General features: G+C 44.6%; 1 protein-coding gene across 4 annotated transcripts in view; it reads right to left on the bottom strand.

Moving 5' to 3' along the window:
- Positions 1–21,035, bottom strand: part of LARGE1 (LARGE xylosyl- and glucuronyltransferase 1) — a 602,335-nt gene that overhangs the window by 449,192 nt on the left and 132,108 nt on the right. For 2 of the 4 annotated variants that reach the window (XM_061125420.1, XM_061125415.1), the window contains exon 2: positions 1,302–1,489. In XM_061125420.1, the coding sequence (XP_060981403.1) occupies positions 1,302–1,407 (106 nt within the window). In that variant the 5' untranslated portion in view covers positions 1,408–1,489. Of the gene's footprint in view, positions 1–1,301; positions 1,490–5,099; positions 5,116–20,085; positions 20,150–21,035 lie in introns of those variants that run through there. The other 2 variants (XM_061125416.1, XM_061125417.1) reach the window with 2 other exon arrangements.

Genomic DNA, 21,035 nt, shown 5'->3' with positions numbered 1-21,035 from the left:
AGGGACAGGGGTGTGGTACTGGGCTCTTCCCTGCTCGGAAGGCACAGAGTTCCTGCTCATTGATATTCAGCCAAGCAAATTCAGGGCAAATCTCTGAAAGTGAAGTGAAACTCCTAATTAAAAGGTAGCCTTGAGCTGTCAATAAAATTATGCATAAAGGAAATGTTTAAAAACACAGTAGTGACTTTCTGGAGACAGATTTTCACTGGAGATGTATATATGTATTTTAAGTCAAGTTTGGGGGTAAATAAAAAGAAAGTAGGCTCTTCAATACTACCGTTCCTTCCCTCCCTGAGGCTTAGAAAAGCATCTTTGATACGCACAGTGTCGCACTACATTGGAAACTCCTGGCTAGAAGGACGGTGTGTGCATCTCTTCTATGGATTTCAGGACAGTGTCAGGGAGGAGTTTGTTGTTTGCTCGGGAAGGGCGTCTCCTCTGCTGAACCCCTGTACTCAGCCCATAAGCATGACCACTCATCTGCTACAACCAGACCACCTGATAGCTCTGACCACCCTATCTCCCAGCCCCGTGAGCTTGCCTCATCTTAAGGAGTTACCATGTACAGCAATAACTGTCTCCTCCATGATACTCTGAAGGTTCCGATCTGTTATCACCGGATTCCCAGCACCTAGTTTAGCACAGATGTTAAACAGTTGCAAAATGTTGGCTGAACAGATAAGTGAGTGAATAGATGAAAAAATGAATGAAACATTTGACTCCATAAACTGCATGAAGTAGTCCCTGCAGGACCCAACCTTTTTCCCATTATCAACACAGCGATCAGCCTACAAAGCTGGTTTCTGACATTTGTGTAACCTCCACTATACTGCTGCATCCAGAGGCACCTTATTTTTATCTTTGTATTTACCTTTTTCTCCTCCCATCACTGACTCCCTCCAGTTCCCTGTGTGCGTGCATGCTAAGTAGCTTTAGTCATGTCTGACTCTTTGCGACCCTATGGACTGTAGCCCACCAGACTCCTCTGTCCATGGGATTTTCCAGGCATGGATACTGGAGTGGGCTGCCATGCCCTCCTCCAGGGGATCTTCCTAACCCAGGAAAACGAAGCCATGTCTCTTATGTCTCCTGCATTGGCAGGTGGGTTCTTTACCACTAGCACCACCTGGGAAGACCCAAACCCAGACAAATCTTTCCCTGTGATGGGGCATCAACATTCCATTGTTCTACAGAATGCGAAGTTGGGATTAGAAGACTTGGAGCTTGTTCCGAGGACTCCAGAGCAGCCAGTGTTCCTTCTTCCCTCCACCCCTCTCCCTGTGGGAAAGCTTCCTTCTTACCTTCAAAGCTCCCGGCAAACAGGTAAAGCCAGGTGATGGCTGGGATGCAGAGAAGAGTCAGCGAAGCAGCCAGGAATTTCCGTCTCCCTCTGCAGACCCCCAGCATCCTCTCAGAAGTGGCAGTCCCTAATCCCAGCGCCGTGTCTCTGCCCCGAGCGTGGCGTCCTCAGCCTCCCTCATAATACTTCCTGGAAGGAAGAGCAAAGAGGAAGGGCTGAGTTCTGAGCACTGTCGATGGATGCAAATTGCAGAAAAGAAATATCCTGCAGATCCTGAGAGTGGTTCAGCTCATCTACAACTTCATCCCAAGAGATGATGCTGCAGTCTTGCAGTCTGCCCAAACTGCAAGAGTTTTTTTTCCTTGCTGTTTCTAATTTATTTATTTTTTAATTGAAGGATAATTGCTTTACAGAATTTTGCTGTTTTCTGTCAAACCTCAAAAAGAGTTCTTTACGAAATAAACAAACGCAGGATTAAACAAACTATAACAGACAGCCCCCACCATGTTTCTGTCTGTCTCTCTCATGCATATATACACGGACAAGTACATAGGTGAGTTTTGAAGCCTGGAATAACACTCAGTAAAAAGAGCACCTAGTAAACATCTTGTAAGTACCAAGCACTAAACAAGGGCTGCATTTTCAAAAATGACCAGAACAAGGGCTGGCTCTAAAGAGCACAGTCTAACAAGAAAGACCAACATCAGGAACCCCAAGAATGTAACGACTGGGATTTTCACGAACAAATGAAGCTGATCCATCCATGCTGGGTCAAGAAGGCAGAACAGTCCCCATGTTCCGGCAGAGAGAAATGCAGAAGGCCCATCAGGCTGATGAACAACACACTCAAGGGAAAGGAGACTGGAGAGGCCCCAAGATCCTCCCCAAGAGGTCTGGAGGCTGCACCTCAATCACTGTGGAAAACCTAGAAACATTCCACAGAGGGTGTCTTTATAGTTTTACCCCTTTCACAGGGAAGATGTCCAGAAAAGCATGAAACAATTCAAACAGGAACAGATCGGAGAGGAGAAGACAGACAACCTACAACCAACCTGCAGCGGGACAATCGTAGACCACGCAGAAGGCCGGTAGAGAGAGGACCAAAGAAGAGGCAGAAGGTCAATTCAGATGGACTAGAGGGCCCAGGATCTTTCACCCAAGTACTTGACCAGGAAGGCACATGACTTATTTTAAAAAAATGTAAAAACCAGCAGATCATAGTCTCATCTCCTCCCAGGTCCTAACATGGACATCACACACTGGCTGGAAGTGAAAAGTCCACATGGACACAGGGTGGACAGGTACAAAAGCCTGCAGATTCCTAAGGAAGGGATGGCCATGGAAGAGCTGATTTGAACGTTCCCTTGGATGTGTCCCTTAAACCCTATGGGACAAAGGTCTGGTTGAAGTGTCTCCTTCCCCACCACCCTTCGTGCTTCCAAGAGGCAGGTGCCCCCTCCGACTCACCTCACATTCACTAAGACTCAGCCTACTGCCTATCACCTGCAGGGCTTGCTGACTGTCTGTTGAACAAATAAACAGAACTGGATCCTAACCAAAGGTGACCCTCTCAAGCTTCAGGAGTCTGTGTGAGGCAAGTTGTTGGCAATGAACGCCTGATGGAGTCAATCTCAGCTGTTAAGGCCAAGCTGTCTTCTGCGACCACTCTGATGGGATTTCCTGAATGGCTCTTTCTAAAAACATATCAAAGACCACAGGGTTAGAGGGTATGGATGAGAAAGTAAAACCTGAAAAAGCAAAATCTCTTTAAACAAGGAGAATGTTGACTGGAGAAGTCCCTCTTAGGGAAGTTTTACATTCTGAAGCACAGGAAACAAACCCTACATACAGACTCCGCTAGTCACTAAGAAGGAGGATGGCAGATAAGCTGAGGATCTCTCAGGGAGAGGGAGTGTTGGTGGAGGCCGTGCAGTTAGAAAGATCCGTATGCAAATCCAGGTGCCACACTTGAAGAGCTGTGACCCTGGCAAGCCGCTCTTCTCTGTGCATTGTGTGCTAAGTCACCTCAGTCATGTTTGGCTCTTTCTGACCCTAATAGACTGCGGCCACCAGGCTCCTCTGTCCATGGGATTGATTCTCCAGGCAAGAATACTGGAGTGGGTTGCCATTTCCTTCTCCAGGGGATCTTCTTGACCCAGGGATTGAACCTGCGTCTTCTGCATTGGCAGGCGGATTCTTTACCACTGAGCCACCAGGGAAGTCCCCTTTAGGTGGTACCATTACATTAAAATCACTTTTTTCTTTTCTTTTTTTACAGTTCACTTAATGATAAAGAAAACCAACAGTAAATAGCACTTATTATCTGTCAAACACTTTCCTATGTTTTTTACCTGTTTAACTCTCAAAATAACCTGAGGTAGGTATTAATATTATTTTTCCTCCCCATTTTATGGATGAGAATACTAAAATCCAGAAACATGAAATAACTTGCCAAAGGTTACACACATCTAGGGCAGAGACACCTCAAGCTTTGCTCTCCTTAAATAATTCATCCTAACAACTGTGCCAGGGGGCATTTTCCTTCTCATCAAACCTAAATCCTTCATCTTGAATCTTATGATTATTTTCTTTCCCAGGGTCAAACATATCACCATTGTTTGCTCCCATTCCACGAAAAAAGAAAAAAAAAAAAAAAGAAAAAGAAAAGTTAAATAGACAAAAATATAATTGGAAAGCTATAGAAAAGTTTATACTTTAAGGAAAAGATGGAATATATATGGAGCGGAACTCAAGTGGCATTAATATTTAAATAATACTTTTTAAGACTCTTTATAACACTTATTTTCGTCCTCTCCTCTCTCCATCTGCAGAAGTTAATTTCAACTGGAACAATTTGTACAAAGTTTTAAAACCGAGTCTAGGGTGGTTTGCATTTTATGATAACACTGGCATCTGAAATTAAACCCAGCAGGTAAAAAATATTCCTTCATGGATTTGACTTTTAAATGACACCTCTGTGCACTAAAAACACATTTTAAAGAAAAATCTCAATTTATATCAGAGGTTCCTCCAGGAAGTTAAATACTGGAATCAACACAAGAAGGAAGAAGGGAAGAAACCGGAGGTGGGCTGCAAATTACATCCCAAGCATGTGCAAATGTGGATGTATTAACTAGAAAACCAGTCTCTAAACTGTTCTTGCCTGGGGGAAGGGAGAAGGCCTCACTTATTAACCCAGGTGGCTAAGAGTCATCTTTATATGCCCCTCTCTCAAATCCAACACCCAATGCCTTGGCCAATACTCCTCCTAAGTAACTACTTCATTTGTCTTCGCCCATCTGTCTTGGCCAATGAAATTCAAATCTATAAAATACATGTAGGTGCCAGAACAATGATTGTGATCTGTTAAGCCACAAAAGTAGGATTCAAAGTTGAACATAAAATGTGATTGCAAGTATCCTTCATCCAATGTGGTAAACTGTTTATAAATGTATAAATACTATCATAGCTATAGATATGAAAAAGGTATGTGTTGAAAGTTATCTCTGGGTATAGCATATGGGTAATTTCAACAAACATGAACACATATTTTTTCCTAAATAGTATATAAGAAGCATGCATTGCTTTTATCATTTAAAAATACTTAAAAATTTAAATCACCATGTCTTCTTGTTGTATTGCTTGTGATTCAAAATACCTCTGTGCGGACAGTGTAGTATATGTGTGTTACTCTTTCTTTGCATGCTAGGGCAGTCAGTTAACATCTGTAGGATGCCAGTTGGGAATATACCCTCCATGGTTGGCTGGTTACCACTCGAAAGACCAGTCAGAGGCTTACATTCCAAATACTGCTGTGTTCAGCCATCTCTCATCGGCACCAGAGGCTGTCCTTTAATTAGCATCATGGATATTAGAAATGATTCTTCATGGGTGTTCAAGATGTGCAGATTTTCCAGAAACACTGCACATGAAGAGGGAATAAAAATCTAAGTACCCTTCAAAAAAAAAAAAAAAAAATCTAAGGAATTCAATGGTCAAAATCCAAAGGAATCACTTAGGATCCAAAAACTGATCCTACAGACATGGAGCAGATAAGGGCCACTAATCTGCCTCACTAAAAGATTGACTGAATCCTGAGAGTCAATCATTGTCACCACTGTAGTAAGCAGGCAAAGAGTTGTCTTTCCCTGAGCTTATAATACAGGTCCTATAGCAGAGAGGAAGCCAGGTGGCTCAGTGGTACAGAATCTATCTGTCAATGCAGGAGGCACAAGTTTGCTCTCTGGGTCAGGAAGATCCCCTGGAGAAGGAAATGGCAACCCACTCCAGTATTTTTGCCTGGGAAATCCCACGGACAGAGGAGCCTGGCGGGCTATGGTCCATGGATTTGCAAAGAGCTGGACACGACTGAGCACACACCCACCCACACACCCACACAGCAGATAGACAGCCGACCGATGTTAGCTTGGCTATTACCATTCATTATTCATACTATTGCTGGTATGACACTCCCCTCTCATGTCTATACCCAAGCCATCCTCTCACACACAGCCCCAGAACCTGCAATGTCCTTCCTCCTCTGCTGAACCTCAGGAGGAATTTCAAGCCATTGCTGTACTCTGCAACCTCTCCAGCAAGCCCAGGCTTGAAGGCATTCCTTCCTTCCCCTTTTTTCTAAATCCCAAAAGGTGTCAAAAGCACATTTCCTGATCTCATAATTGTTTTCTAGTCACTTCCTGTGCATTAATCTCTCTGTATCCGACCAAAGCCTCTAAGGGCAAAGAATCCCAGTCATCTACCGGTAACTAAGAGAACAGTTTATACTTAGCCATCTCAACTCAAAGTGTGGTCCCTGAACCAGCAGTAACAGTAGAAATGCAGAATCTCAGGCCCCACCGCAGCCCTACTAAGTCAGAGTCTGCATTTTAACAAGATCCCAGGTGATTGAAGCACACCTTACCGTTTAAGAGGCCTGTACTCAAGCACTTAGTAAATAACTAGTTAATACCCAAAGCTGGCCTCCCACTGAAACCTAGCAGGACTCTGTGGGGCTCCTGGGCACAGGAGCCTTTCCATTTCTCCCATTTCTTGTTTGCAGGGAATAGATTCCAGCCTCCTCCGTTAGCTTCCCTGAGTTTCAAAGAGCAAATCTGAACAACTGCTAATCAGGGAGACCAGAAAGCAGCAGTCAAGAAACAATACTACAGCCTTGGGGCAAGGTCCCGGTTTCACCTCAAGAGATACACGTAACTATATCTTTGAGTTCTTTACAGAACCAAAACTCCCAAGAAAAGGTCATCATACATGTGTGCTCAGTAGTGCCGACTCTTTGTGACCCCATGGACTGCAGCCCACCAGGCTCCTCTGTCCATAGAATTTTCCAGGCAAGAATACTGAAGTGGATTGGTCTTTCCTTCTCCAGGGGATCTTCCCAACCCAGAGATCAAACCCACGTCTCTTACATGGGCGGGCGGATTCTTTACCACTGCGCCAATGGTAGGTATTAGTATTCTTCATCCATGAACCAGAGACACTTATCAGGAGACCACGTGAGGCCAGATTAAAGGAGTGCAGGCCCTATACACACTCTGCTCCTTATTAGCAACTCTGCCTTGAACCACTGCTGTAGAACTCCTCACCAAATCCCTCTGGGTTGGGGCATACTGTTTCGATATGCATGACCCCACTGTGTATCACCCTTTGGCTGGCAAAGCAATAAAGCAATTCTTTTCCATGGCACACAAAACTCTGTCTCTGAGATTTGATTCAGCACCAGTGCACAGAGGCTGGGTTTTCAGCATCACCACCTTGCCTAACCTAGAGAAGGCAAAATGGCAACCCACTCCAGTATTCTTGCCTAAGACAATCTCATGGACAGAGGACCCCAGCAGGTTACAGTCCATGGAGTTGCAAAGAGTCTGATGCAACTGAGCATGTACATATCTCTCTCTTACCCCTCACCTTACCCTACAGGGACCAGCCAGTGCAGAAGACAGCACCATTCACTTCCTGGACTTCTTTGACTTCATATTTACTACAACAGTTCTCTGGCATATGGAAGCAGGGTTTCTAGAAGGAAAAGTGCCTTTTTCTAATTAAACAGAAGCATCTTAAGGACTAACGGTAGCTCTGACGACCCATCCTCTGCGTGTGTGTGTGAAGTCACTTCAATTGTGTCCAACTCCTTGCGATCTTACAGACTGTAGCCCACCAGGCTCAAGAAAACTGGAGTGGGTTGCCATTTCCTTCTCCAGGGCATCTACCTGACCCAGGGATCGAACCTGTATCTCTTGAGTTGCCAGCATTAGCAGGTGGATTATTTACCACTAATGCCACCTGGACCCATCCTGACCTTCCATCAAAACTCTTTTTGCACATTTGAAAAATGACTGAACAGCACCGACATCACCCACAGAGGCATCACTTCAGCCATCTCACAGAAGGGGAAACTGAGGCTAAGGATGCTGAATTAGTTATTGAAAATCCTGGAACTCAAATTCTAGTATTTTCCAGAAAAAAAGAAAATCAGTTCTTTGCTACAGGACACACCAGTGATGACCAATCTGTACCTCCTCAGTCAGAGCAGATACCTCAAAGGGGCAAGCACCTTGTCCATTTTGGCCACTCCTGTTTCGTTTGTTGCCAGCACTGTATCTGGCATATAAAAAGGTGATCAATAAATATGTATTGAGTGGGTCAAGGCCTGAATATCTCAGGCACAGCCAGCAACCTCCCTGGATGTTCATTATCATACAAATGACTCTTGTCACACAACCTCCAACCCACTCCTCCCTCCCCAGTGCAACATGGAATCCTGCGGAACTCCTATTGTGTGAGCAACAAATTTTGCTTTATCCTCAACTTCCCCTTGCTTCATTCTACCTCCAGCTCTTAAGTGAAGGCAACAGCTGTTCCCTAGACCACTGCTTTCCCCTACTCTTTCAAGGCAAATACACATCACCTGGGGGGTGGGGAGGGGGAAGCACAACCTAAAAGTTAACAATTATGTTTTACTTGGTGGACTTTCTGAATACTTCAGGCCCTGGAGGCAGCCTCTCAGATAGCTCTGAGGGACTGCTCTTGAAGAGGTAAGGGAGGAGCCAGGATGTACAGAAGTTTTGCAACAAAAAAATAGGTAGCTGGAACATAAAAAGATTGCTGTTAATTAAAGAAAACCAGACATCTCAAGATAATGAATGTAGCGCTTTTCTATGTATGGGAAGATGCAAGGGTCTGGGCTCATTGCAATCATTCCTTTGAAAAGCATCTTAGCTTTCTGAGGCCAGGATCCTGTTCCTGCCCACCCCAAGTCCCCTCAGGGTGCACAGCTGGGGGCGGCTGCAGTAGCTGAGGGTTTGATGGCCCCAACATTCTAAGTTTACTGATATGGCAGGTGGCATTCTGAGTCCACATACCTAAGGGCTAGGAATTTGGCCTTGTGAAATGAAATATTTCCTGCAAAAAAAAAAAAAAAAGTCACAGCTATCAGCAATTTCTGGTCTCCTAATGTGAATGAGGGCTCCCCAAAGAGAACACAATGCCTGAAATCCAGCAGATGCCGCCACCCCTTTCCCCACGGAGGTTGCAAAGGAGGTGGGGGTGGCTGTGGGTGAGGAGCAAGAAGCAGCCATCCACCACACCTGTCACCCCTTACAGTGACAGGAAACTGGATTTGGCCCCAGACAGCTGAAGTGCACATGAAAGGAATGAATTCAGTGAGCCCAGAGGCTTGCATTTTCCCATACACAGAACACTAATTCCAAGGCTTGACTGGTTTTCCTTATTACTTAACAAAAATCTTTGATGTTCAGACTGCCTGCCCCCTTTGTTGGAAACTAGTATACAGCTTGACTCCCTCTCTGGCCTCCTTGGAGCAGTTTTCTCAGAGCTACTGAGATACTGTCTCTCGGTCTTGAAGTCCTTAACATTCCCACCAAATAAAATAACTCTAATTTCAGGTTGTGCCTAATTTTTAGTGCACAGTCTCCACCCTCCTGGCTTCTAGCTGTCACTACAGAATCTTACTGCCCCTCCCTCAAAGGAAGATCACCATTCCTTGGTGACCCCGGGGGTTCTCTCTGTCCTTGTCAGTCATTTGGCAAGTCCTAGTCATGCCCCTCCCTGGAAGAAAAGCTATGACCAACCTAGACAGCATATTAAAAAGCAGAGACATTACTTTGCCATAGCTTTGACAGACAACTGTATAGTCAAAGCTACAGTTTTTCCAGTAGTCATGTATGGATGTGAGAGCTGGACCATAAAGAAAGCTGAGCGTCAAAGAATTGATGCTTTTGAACTGTGTGTTGGAGAAGACTCTTGAGAGTCCCTTGGACTGCAAGGAGATCAAACCAGTTAATCCTAAAGGAAACCAGTCCTGAACATTAATTGGAAGGACTGATGCTGAAGCTCTAATACTTTGGCCACCTGATGCGAAGAACTGACTCATTGGAAAAGACTCTGATGCTGGGAAAGATTGAAGGCAGGAGGAGAAGTGGATGACAGAGGATGAGAGGGTTGGATGGCATCACTGACTCGATGGACATGAGTTTAAGCAAGCTCCAGGAGTTGGTGATGGACAGGAAAGCCTGGTGTGCTGAAGTCCATGGGGTAGTGAAGAGTTGGACAAGACTGAACTGACGGATAGCCAATGAACAGTGTTGTGATGGTTTCAGGTGAGCAGCGAAGGGACTCAGCCATACATACCATGTATCCATTCTCCCCCAAACTTCCCTCCCATCCAGCCTATATCCAGAGCTCCAGGTGCTATAAAATAGGTTCCTGTTGGTTATCCATTTAAAAAAATAGTAGTATGTACATGTCCATTCCAGACTCCTTAACTATTCTATCCTTTGAGATAAATAATTTATACATTCCTTTTCTCCCCAAATGTCTTCTTTTCTGAATGGTAAATTCCAGGAGGTATTCCTTGAATGAATGGTCCCAGGTGCCAGGAGAGCCTCGGTGGGCACGCACCTTGCTGTCACTCTAGTATTGTCCCCAAATCCCTTTTAAACAAAAGCCTGCCAGTGAGTGGTCTGACCTTACGCCATCTGTAATATGAGAAACAAAATTCTCACAGTATCTCAATTAGGTCCTTGCGGTAATGGTGTGCCCTTCAGAAATCCTTTGTGATGTCTGAGGGCGCCTGCAAACTTCACTTTGGCAGCTTCCTCTCCTTCCTCTGCCCCAGGAAGAGGAAGAGTGCACAAGAGGCTCAGGGCCTAGAGCATCCCCCTCCTGAAGGTTATCAGCAGTCACTTCCCTCCTCCATCTCCATCAGGCCCCAAAGCCTTGCTCTCCTGCAGGTGACCCTTTGGCCTATAAAACTGGCACTCTTGATCTATTTTTTCATTTAGAGAATGACATTTGGCCTGGGAGGCGCTGTGTAAAAATTGGTCATGTGAACTTAACAGCCACATGCAATAGCTTTGAAACAAATGCTGACAACGTGGAGTTCACTGTGATTTAAGGTCTCAAAGGGTCCATCCCCGCCAGCTTACTTTGTCTTGATCCCACTGTGGAGTCAATTCTCCTGCTGTGGGAAAATAGGTTCTTTTGCCCTTGGAACCACTGTGATGGCCCAGATCAAGGGTGGAGGCCTTCCTAGGGTCATGACCTCAGTATTTAACCACCCATCTTTCCAAAACTCTGCAGTTAGGACATGCTACCTGTAGCCTGACAGTTTTGACCATTTTGCTTCTAATTATGTTAAAATACAACCCCCAGGCACAGCATGATTTCATACAGATCTCATGGCATTTACAGAGGAATGGGAGTCAGGACCTGGGCTCTTCACATTGGCTGCAGATCTCAGAAAGTCATTCAATACCTTGAGACCATCCATCTCTTTGTGTGAAGACCCATGGCAATATCAAGCATTAAGGGTTGATGCAAGGATCAAAGGAGAGCAAATGAATTCCAAATATATTTACACAACAACGTAAGATGCTATGTATTAATAGTAGTAACAACATTAAAATGAATTAGTTGAATTTTAGCTGCTTGATCAATCAAATTCTAAAGACAGTGCAGAGACTACTGGCTCCTTGCTGTGACATCCACAAAGCATGCAGAAGGGTGTCTGAGTTCATCTGGGCTGCTACAGCAAAAATATCATACATTGGGTGACTTACACAGCAAGCATTTATTTTTCACAGTTCTGGAGACTAAGAAGCCCAAGATCAAGGTACTGGTAGGTTCAGTGACTGGTGAGGATGGTGTCTGGTGCATCCTGGTTTGTAGGTGGCCACCTTCTCCTTGTGCCCTCACATGGAAAAGGTGAGGGAGCTCTCTGGGATCTCTTTTCTAAGAACACTGATCCCAATCATGGGAGTTCTACCCTCATGACCTAATCACTTCCCGAAGCCATCACACTGAGGCATTAGGTTTCAACACACAGATTGTGTGTGTGTGTGTGTGTGTGTATGCACGTGCTCAGTCGTTCAGTTGTGTCAGACTCTGCAACTCCATGTACTGTAGCCTGCCAGGCCATGGGATTTCCCAGCAAGAATACTGGAGTGGGTTGCCATTTCCTTCTCCAGGGTATCTTCCTGACCCAGGGATCAAAACCTCATCTCTTGCATCTCCTGCATTGGCAGGCCGATTCTTTGCCACTGCACCACCTACAGGTTTTAGGGGGACACAAACACTCAATCCACACAAAGGAGAGAGGATGGGTAAACATGACTGTGCCATGTTCTGCCTCAAGGTGGCGCATATCAGCAGAGGGAGTACCATACAAGGGAAAGAACATCCTAAGGCGTGTGTGTGCTAAGTTGCGCAGTCATGTCTGACTCTGCGACCCCATGGACTGTAGCCCACCAGGCTCCTCTGTCCATGGGATTCTGCAGGCAAGAGTACTGGAGTGGGTTGTCATGCCCTCCTCCAGGGGATCTTCCTGACCTGGGATCGAATCAACATCTCTTACATCTCCTGTGTTGGCAGGTGGGTTCTTTATCACTAGCACCACCTGAGAAGCCCACCCTAACATCCACTAGGAGGGGAGAAAATAAGCTGTGCTAAATAAGCCTATTATTCAATACGTCACTGCTGTTTATAAAGGGACTACTTCTGTACTTTAAAAAGGGACTACCTCATTAAACAAATTCTATTTCAGTGCTTAGTACCTGGAAATGATTCTCCCATGAGGAACCAGTATGCTTCCTTGGACAAGACAATAGCAGCTCTTATAAAACTCATCCTCTTTTCCACAACTGCTTTTTGAAAGGTCGAAGTAAATAAGGTAAGGGGCTTCCCTGGTGTGTCAGTGGCTAAGACTTTACCTTCTGGTACAGGAGGTGTGGGTTCAAGTCCTGCTTGGAGAGTTAAGAACCCAAGTTTGTTTGGACTCAGAGGCTCAGTTGTGTCCGACTTTTTGTGACCTCATGGACTGTAGCCCGTCAGACTCCTGTCCATGGGATTCCCCAGGCGAGAATACTGGAGTGGATTGCTATTCTAGTCTCCATTAGCATGTCTAAAATATTAGCAATTAACATATAATCAATACAAAATATTCATGAGATATTTCACACTCTTTTTCTCATTCTATATCAAAATCCAAAGGGCTCCTTATGTTAACAGCTTATTTCCATCTGAACTATCCACACTTCAGGTGCTAGAGAGCCATGATGTTAGACAGTACAAAGTTTAAATATCTTCCAGGCCTTCACACCATCCTGTTTAAGGAAGTAAGTTTGGCTGTGGGCTTAAGAATGGACTTGAGGCAGACGGCCCAAGTGAGTCTGTAGTAACACAGTTAGATTAACAGTAGTCTGAGCTGGTGGTGGCAGAACAAGAGAGAACTGGATGTAACTGGAGGTGGGGGTGCTTGGGAAAGAAGACAATGTTCATTGCACAACTAGGATGCCAGGCACCCCACTGACACTCCCCCACAGCCTTAGTTCACTCAGGCTTCACAAACAATCTGTGAGAGTCCACGTTACAGATAAGGGCATCAAGGCTCAGAAGGTTAGGGAACGCAGCCCACACAGCTGAGAAGAGGGGCACTGGATTCACCCCAAGACTTCTGACTTCAGATCCGATGTGTTTTCCTCAGGACGACTTTAAGGGCCTCCGAGGTCCAACTTCTGCCAACTAGGTCACTCCAGGACCACCATGATCACACCTTCCAGGACAGTTCCACCAGGTAAGTGAGGGGCACTTCCCTGCCTTTCCACCACCTGCCTCCTGTTCCTACTAGACTACCTCCTGCTTATCAACATGGTAAGCCTCTAAAACAAGTAGTTCCCTACTGGGGGTGATTTTGCCCTATATATAGGGACATCTGGCAATGTCTAAGGGACACTTTTGATCAAGACAGGAAAGAATGGGGTACCAATCTTCCCAGTGAATTTGAGGTTCTTGTTTCATTAGGAAAGAATTTGAATTCGGAGATGAAATGATAGGTAAGAAGTGGATTTATAGAGAAACACACTCCACAGACAGAGTGTGGGCCATCTCAGAAGGCCAGAGAGAGCCTTGAAATATGACCTGGTTAGTTTTTACTGGCAGGGTAATTTCATAGGCTACTGAGTGGGAGGATTATTCCAATTATTTGGGGGAAGAGATAGCGATTTCCAGGAATTGGGCCACCACCCACTTTTTTACCTTTTATGATCAGTCCAAGAACTATCTTGGCACTGATGGGTGTGTCATTTAGATGCTGCTTAAGTACTTGGATGCAATTTCAAAAACCACAGAATGATCTCTGTTCATTTCCAAGGCAAACCATTCAATATCACGGTAATCCAAGTCTATACCCCGACCAGTAACGCTGAAGAAGCTGAAGTTGAACAGTTCTATGAAGACCTACAAGACCTTCTAGAACTAACACCCCCAAAAGATGTCCTTTTCATTATATGGTACAGGAATGCAAAAGTAGGAAGTCAAGAAACACCTGGAGTAATGGGCAAATTTGGCCTTGGAGTACAGAATGAAGCAGGGCAAAGGCTAATAGAGTTCTGCCAAGAGAATGCACTGGTCATAGCAAACACCCTCTTCCAACAACACAAGAGAAGACTCTACACATGGACATCACCAGATGGTCAACATTGAAATCAGATTGATTATATTCTTTGTAGCCAAAGATGGAGAAGCTCTATACAGTCAGCAAAAACAAGACTGGGATCTGACGTGGCTCAGATCATGAACTCTTTATTGCCAAATTCAGACTTAAAATGAAGAAAGTAGGGAAAACCACTAAACCATTCAGGTATGACCTAAATCAAATCCCTTATGACTATACAGTGGAAGTGAGAAATAGATTTAAGGGACTAGATCTGATAGAGTGCCTGATGAACTATGGATGGAGGTACCTGACATTGTACAGGAGACAGGAATCAAGATCATCCCCAAGAAAAAGAAATGCAAAAAAAACAAAATCGCTCTCTGAGGAGGCCTTACAAATAGCTTTGAAAAGAAGGGAAGTGAAAAGCAAAGGAGAAAAGGAAAGAAATATCCATTTGAATGCAGAGTTCCAAAGAATACCAAGGAGAGATAAGAAAACCTTCCTCAGTGATCAATGCAAAGAAATAGAGGAAAACAATAGAATGGGAAAGACTAAAGATCTCTTCAAAAAAACTAGAGATACCAAGGGAACATTTCATGCAAAGATGGGCTCAATAAAGGACAAAAATGGTATGGACCTAACAGAAGCAGAAGATATTAAGAAGAGGTGGCAAGAATACACAGAAGAACTGTATAAAAAAGATCTTCAAGACCCAGATAATCACGATGGTGTGATCACTCACCTAGAGCCAGACATCATGGAATGTGAAGGCAAGTGGACCTTAGGAAGCATCACTGCGAGCAAAGCTAGTGGAGGTGATGAAATTCCAGTTGAGCTCTTTCAAATCCTGAAAGAAGACGCTGTGAAAGTGCTGCACTCAATATGCCAGCAAATTTGGAAAACTCAGCAGCGGTCACAGGACTGGAAAAGGTCAGTTTTCATTCCAATCCCAAAGAAAGGCAATGCCAAAGAATGCTCTAACTACCGCACAATTACACTCATCTCACACACTAGTAAAGTAAAGCTTAAAATTCTCCAAGCCAGGCTTCAGCAATATGTGTACCATTAACTTCCAGATGTTCCAGCTGGTTTTAGAAAAGGCAGAGGAACCAGAGATCAAATTGCCAACATCCACTGGATCATCGAAAAAGCAAGAGAGTTCCAAAAAAACATCTATTTCTGCTTTATTGACTATGCCAAAGCCATTGACTGTGTGGATCACAATAAACTGTGGAAAATTCTGAAAGAGATGGGAAAACCAGACCACCTGACCTGCCTCTTGAGAAACCTGTAGGCAGGTCAGGAAGCAACAGTTAGAATTGGACATGGAACAACAGACTAGTTCCAAATAGGAAAAACAGTACGTCAAGGCTGTATACTGTTACCCTGCTTATTTAACTTATATGCAGAGTACATCATGAGAAACGCTGGGCTGGATGAAGCACAAGCTGGAATCAAGATTGCCGGGAGAAATATCAATAACCTCAGATATGCAGATGATACCACCCTTATAGCAGAAAGTGAAGAACTAAAGAGCCTCTTGATTAAAGTGAAAGAGGAGAGTGAAAAAGTTGGCTTGAAGCTCAACATTCAGAAAACTAAGATCATGGCATCTGGTCCCATCACTTCACGGCAAATAGATGGGGAAACAGTGGAAACAATGGCTGACTTTATTTTTCTGGGCTCCAAAATCACTGCAGATGGTGATTGCAGCCATAAAGTTAAAAGACGCTTACTCCTTGGAAGGAAAGTTATGACCAACTGAGACAGCATATTAAAAAGCAGAGACATTACTTTGCCAACAAAGGTCCATCTAGTCAAGGCTATGGTTTTTCCAGTGGTCATGTATGGATGTGAGAGTTGGACCATAAAGAAAGCTGAGCGCCAAAGAATTGATGCTTTTGAACTGTGGTGTTGGAGAAGACTCTTAGTCCCTTGGACTGCAAGGAGATCCAACCAGTCCATCCTAAAGGAGATCAGTCCTGGGTGTTCCTTAGAAGGACTGATGTTGAAGCTGAAACTCCAATACTTTGGCCACCTGATGGGAAGAGCTGACTCATTAGAAAAGACCCTGATGCTGCGAAAGATTGGGGGCAGGAGGAGAAGAGGAGGACAGAGGATGAGATGGTTGGATGGCATCACCAACTCGATGGACATGGATTTGGGTAGACTCCGGGAGTTGGTGATGGACAGGGAGGCCTGGCGTGCTGCAGTTTATGGGGTCGCAAAGATTTGGACACGACTGAGCGACTGAACTGAACTGAACTGAAAGTATAACAATGAGCAATATAATGAGGCTCAAGGTCTACTGGAAATCAAATCTTCCACCATCTTGGACCCAGTTGATTCTAACCAGTCTTTGTCATGTCCTATGTCTATGCCATTCTTTTAAAGGTTGTGTCCTGCCCCCTTCCCTCCTGTTTTATTAACATCTAATGGATAGAGGTCAGGGATGCTGGCAAGCATCTTACAAAGCACAGGACAGCCCCCAAACAGTTACAAAGCCCAAAATAACGAAGGGCTAAAGTTGGGAAACCTTGGTCGAAGGCACCCCTTCTTCAGGGGGGACCTGTCCATCCCATATTAAAGGGCTCAGTGCATGTTTCCAGGGGGCAGAAGCCAGGAAGAACTACAAATTCACAGTGGTCATCTTCTCCTCCAGTCACCTCCCGTGGCCTGGGAAAGCAAAATACATTGATATTCATTCCATACTTTTCCTAATTTCCTCCCCTTCTATTATACCATCCAACCTGGATTCTGCTTTTTAAGGGCAGGAACTCAAGTTTAGTAGAGATATCCACAGGCAGGCAATGTGAATATCACTTCTAACACAGAGCTCTCTCTGGGGTGACACAGGTGGAGAAGCAGAAAGGGGGAAAAGAATTGTGAAGCAATCAAAAATTTCCACTTACAATATTAACCTCTTTGAACAATGCATTGCCAAAGAGATCTTGAATGCAAATTGATCTTTCCTGAGGATATACACTTTTCCTGGGGTCAGACTCTAGCTCCACAAAGGCTGATTTTCATGTTTTTCTTCTGAATGTTAAATCAGCTCTTAATCACATCCACGAGGCTACCCGTGAAGCCACCCATCGGAGTGTTTTGGTCTTCATTCTTTTGATTTCCATTCTGGAAAGGGATGACTTAGGCAGGCCTGCCTCACATTTTCATTCTGCTTAAGCAAACACTCACAAGCATTTAACAAGGGCCGATACTGCAAAATGCACTCTAGTCTTCCTGACTGCTGGAGGATTACGTGTCTAACTTGCCGAGTCTATTTTTCCCTCCGCCTATTTTTCCCTCCGCGTGCAGAGGCCGATGGAGATTTTATGCAAATAGCTCTTGTGGCAAATGAAAATGAAGGCAGTGATTTCTTTACTTTTCCTCTACTCTCTGCCATTCATCCATTGCACACAGGCCATATTTACTGGGCTCATGTTCTATTTTGGGCCCAGGGCTTGGGGCTAGGTATACAGAAGTGACTCTGACAGCTGCCCTCCCCCGCCCCCGCCGTGAGGATCCCCTGTGAGAATGCAGCAAACAAACAGACACAGATCCCAGGAACATGAACACAGACAGGGCCAGGGGAGGCAGGATTCTCAGCAGAAAAACATTTGATTGGAGCCAAAGAGGATGCCACAATGTCAAAAGGCTGGTGAGTAGACAGCAGTCATCCTAGAAGATCAGGGAACCACTACAAGAAGTGAAAGGGCATGCCTGGGGTGGGGGGGACTGCAGCTAATTCCTTCGGGTGAGCAGAACACCGAGCCATTACATAACAAGGCTGTTGAGTGGAGGGAGTGAGATCGAGATGGCCTTGAATTGCAAATGAAGAAGACATCAACTTCATTCCAAGGCTCCTGGGGAGATTCCTAAGTATCTGTGCTTGGGGACGCCAACAACTCTGCAAGCAGTGTGAAGACAGGGTTCGTGCAGAAGAAAGTGTAACCCAGAGGCTAACCTGATGACTGGGGACCAAGCCAAGAGCCATGTCCTTGATTTGGGGACATTTCTGTTAACAAGATGCTGCTTTGCTCCATATGTGGGTACGATGAAATGAATGTATCCCCCTCAGGTTTAATATATTGAAATCCTAATCAGTACCAGTCCACACAGCCTGCTAAGAATCAGGCTGCACAGTAAGAGGTCAGTGCCAGGCGAGCGAGTGAAGTTGCATCTACTGCTCCCCACTGCTCACATTACTTGCCTAGAAATCCAAGACCTTGGTGTGAGTAGGGCACGCTCTCTCTGAAGACACTTAGGGGAAGACCCATTCCAGGCCTCTCTGAGCTTCTGGTTGTCCCTCGGCTAGGGTAGCACAGCTCTGGCCTTTACATGGATGGGGGCCCACCCTCATCGAGTATGATCTAATTCCAGCTACTGACAACTACATCAATGACATCTTAACATATATGGAGGTCCTGGGGGCTGAGACTCCGGCATCTCTGAGTTACAACATCTGCTGAGACTCACACAAAGGTCAAGAAATGAAAACAACATGAGGAAGAGTCAGGAAGAGGTGGTTTAGTTCTATAGGATCAGGGATACCCAGTCCCCAGGGGCCACAGGTCAAAGAGGAGCGGGGCTCAAGACAAGAGGACTCAAGACAAGTGGAAGATAGACGAGACGGCCTGAAAACTACCACAGGTCTCACACTCTGTTGTTGCTGTCACCGAGTCGTGTCTGACTCTTTGCAGCCCCATGGACTGCAGCACGACAGGCTTCCCTGTCCTCCATTATCTCCTGGAGTTCATGTCCATTGAATCAGTGATGCTATCTAATCATCTCATTTCCCGTCACCCCCTTCTCCTCCAGCCCTCAATCTTTCCCAGCATCAGGGTCTTTTCCAGTGAGCTGGCCCTTCGCATCAGGTGGCCAATACTCCAAACGGTGTCAAAGGAACAGTATGAAGGCAAGTTCCAGAACACCAAGTTCTAGCAGCTTATTTCACGACCCAACTGGACCCTCACTTTCTTGAGGCCTCGGCATCCAATTAAAATAATTACAGGTTCCTTAAGTGACCTCTGACACCCAAAACACAACATCTGCTTATCAGTTCCAAAATCCATGGGGAAATTTAAATCCCTTCTCTGCAGGGCTGCAGAACTATTCATGGTTTTCTAACAATCTCTTCCTTTTCTAGCTGTAGGTAAGAACTTTCAGCTAACATTCCTGCCACTTTCAAATTAAATCAGATTAAATCGCAGGCATCCAGCCTTCTATAAAAAAATCAAATTGTTCCGATATATCTCACTCCCACAGCACATTAGACAGATGCAGCACATAAAGTAAACAGTCTAGTTAAGAAGTGCGAGTTCATTAGTTGTGGGGCTGTCAGGAGCACCCAAGAGCTGTGATAACACAACGCGGTTCCCATCTTAGAAGTCAAGCTAAATGCTTTCCATTTTTATCACCCAATTCATAACCTTGCTGTCTGGCTTTAAGAATCAATAGCCTGGTAGTTTTGGTATCCAATAAATTTGTCTTCATTTGGACATTTTTCATTTCCCATGCCACTTGAAGAGAGAGGGATAAGGTAAATTGTTCCTCTCATGGCATTTGTTTTTTTTTGTTTTTTTTTTCAAATCTATAATTTCACACTGACACATTCCACAAACCAGTGAAGGCAAAGAGAGGGAAAGAGAGCAGATATCAGAGGCCCCATCCTGAGATCAAAGAAGCTTCCAACTGGGATCACCTGAGACAATTAATTTAACAAGGGCACATGGGCAAAGGTCAACTGGTCTACCCAGGGTGACCACCCCCCCCCCCCCCCATTATTCCCGTAGCAAGGAATTTTTAATCTAATACTTACCATGTGCCAAACCCTATACTATACTTTACATGATTTGTCTCATTAGTTCTCAGGGGAGAGGGACCTGAAAGAAAAAAAGCCAATGTTTTATGTATACCCACACACAAATGGGAATACACAGTATATTTACTTATTTTTATATTTATTAGAACACTGAAACCGAAGGAAAGAAGGTAATTCCAGCTTTGTGGATAATAAAAAGCAGAAAGAAACTTTAACAAGCATATTTAAGGCAAATCAATATATATAGGTACAGATTTAAAAATCAATGAGTTTAAATCTAAAAGAAAAGTTGCAGAGGGAGCACTTCTTGAATCCAATGCAAATTATCTGAATCAGGAAATGGGGGCTCAGACAAGGGAATGACATATCCAAAGTTATCTAGACAGCATAAGACCAGAATTAAATCTAGATTCTGAATTTTAGTCTTCTTGAGCTGCTGTTTCAGTTTTATTATCATCATCAAATCAACACATAACTGGTCAAAACATATCTCACTCACACAGCTTCTAGCATCCTTTCTAATCACAGGGGTCTCCAACCTCTGGGATCTAATGCCTGATGTTCTGACGTAGAGCTAACATAATAATAGAAATACAGTGCACAATAAATGTAATGTGCTTGAACCATCCTGAAACCATTTCCCCCAAACCTCCTAGAAAAAATCATCTTCCAAAAAACCTGTCTCTGGTGCCAGACAGTTTGGGGACCGATGTCTAATGCACCCTACTGATTAATTCTGGAAGCGTTGCTGTGTTCAGGATTCACCAAGCTGACAACACAATGGTAGTAACTAAAATATGAAGAAATTCAGTGCTTTGTTTCTCTGTAAATTTTAAAGACAAAAGAAACCTCTAAAACCTATGCAATCCTGATCATAGGCCCAGATTGGGGGGGGGGGGGGGGGGGGGGAATGACATATCCCAATTTGTTTTTGTTTACAAATACTT

The sequence above is a fragment of the Dama dama genome, chromosome 22, assembly GCF_033118175.1.
Source record: "Dama dama isolate Ldn47 chromosome 22, ASM3311817v1, whole genome shotgun sequence".
In the NCBI taxonomy this organism is placed as follows: Eukaryota; Metazoa; Chordata; class Mammalia; order Artiodactyla; family Cervidae; genus Dama; species Dama dama.
This window is presented reverse-complemented; position numbering and strand designations above follow the sequence as displayed.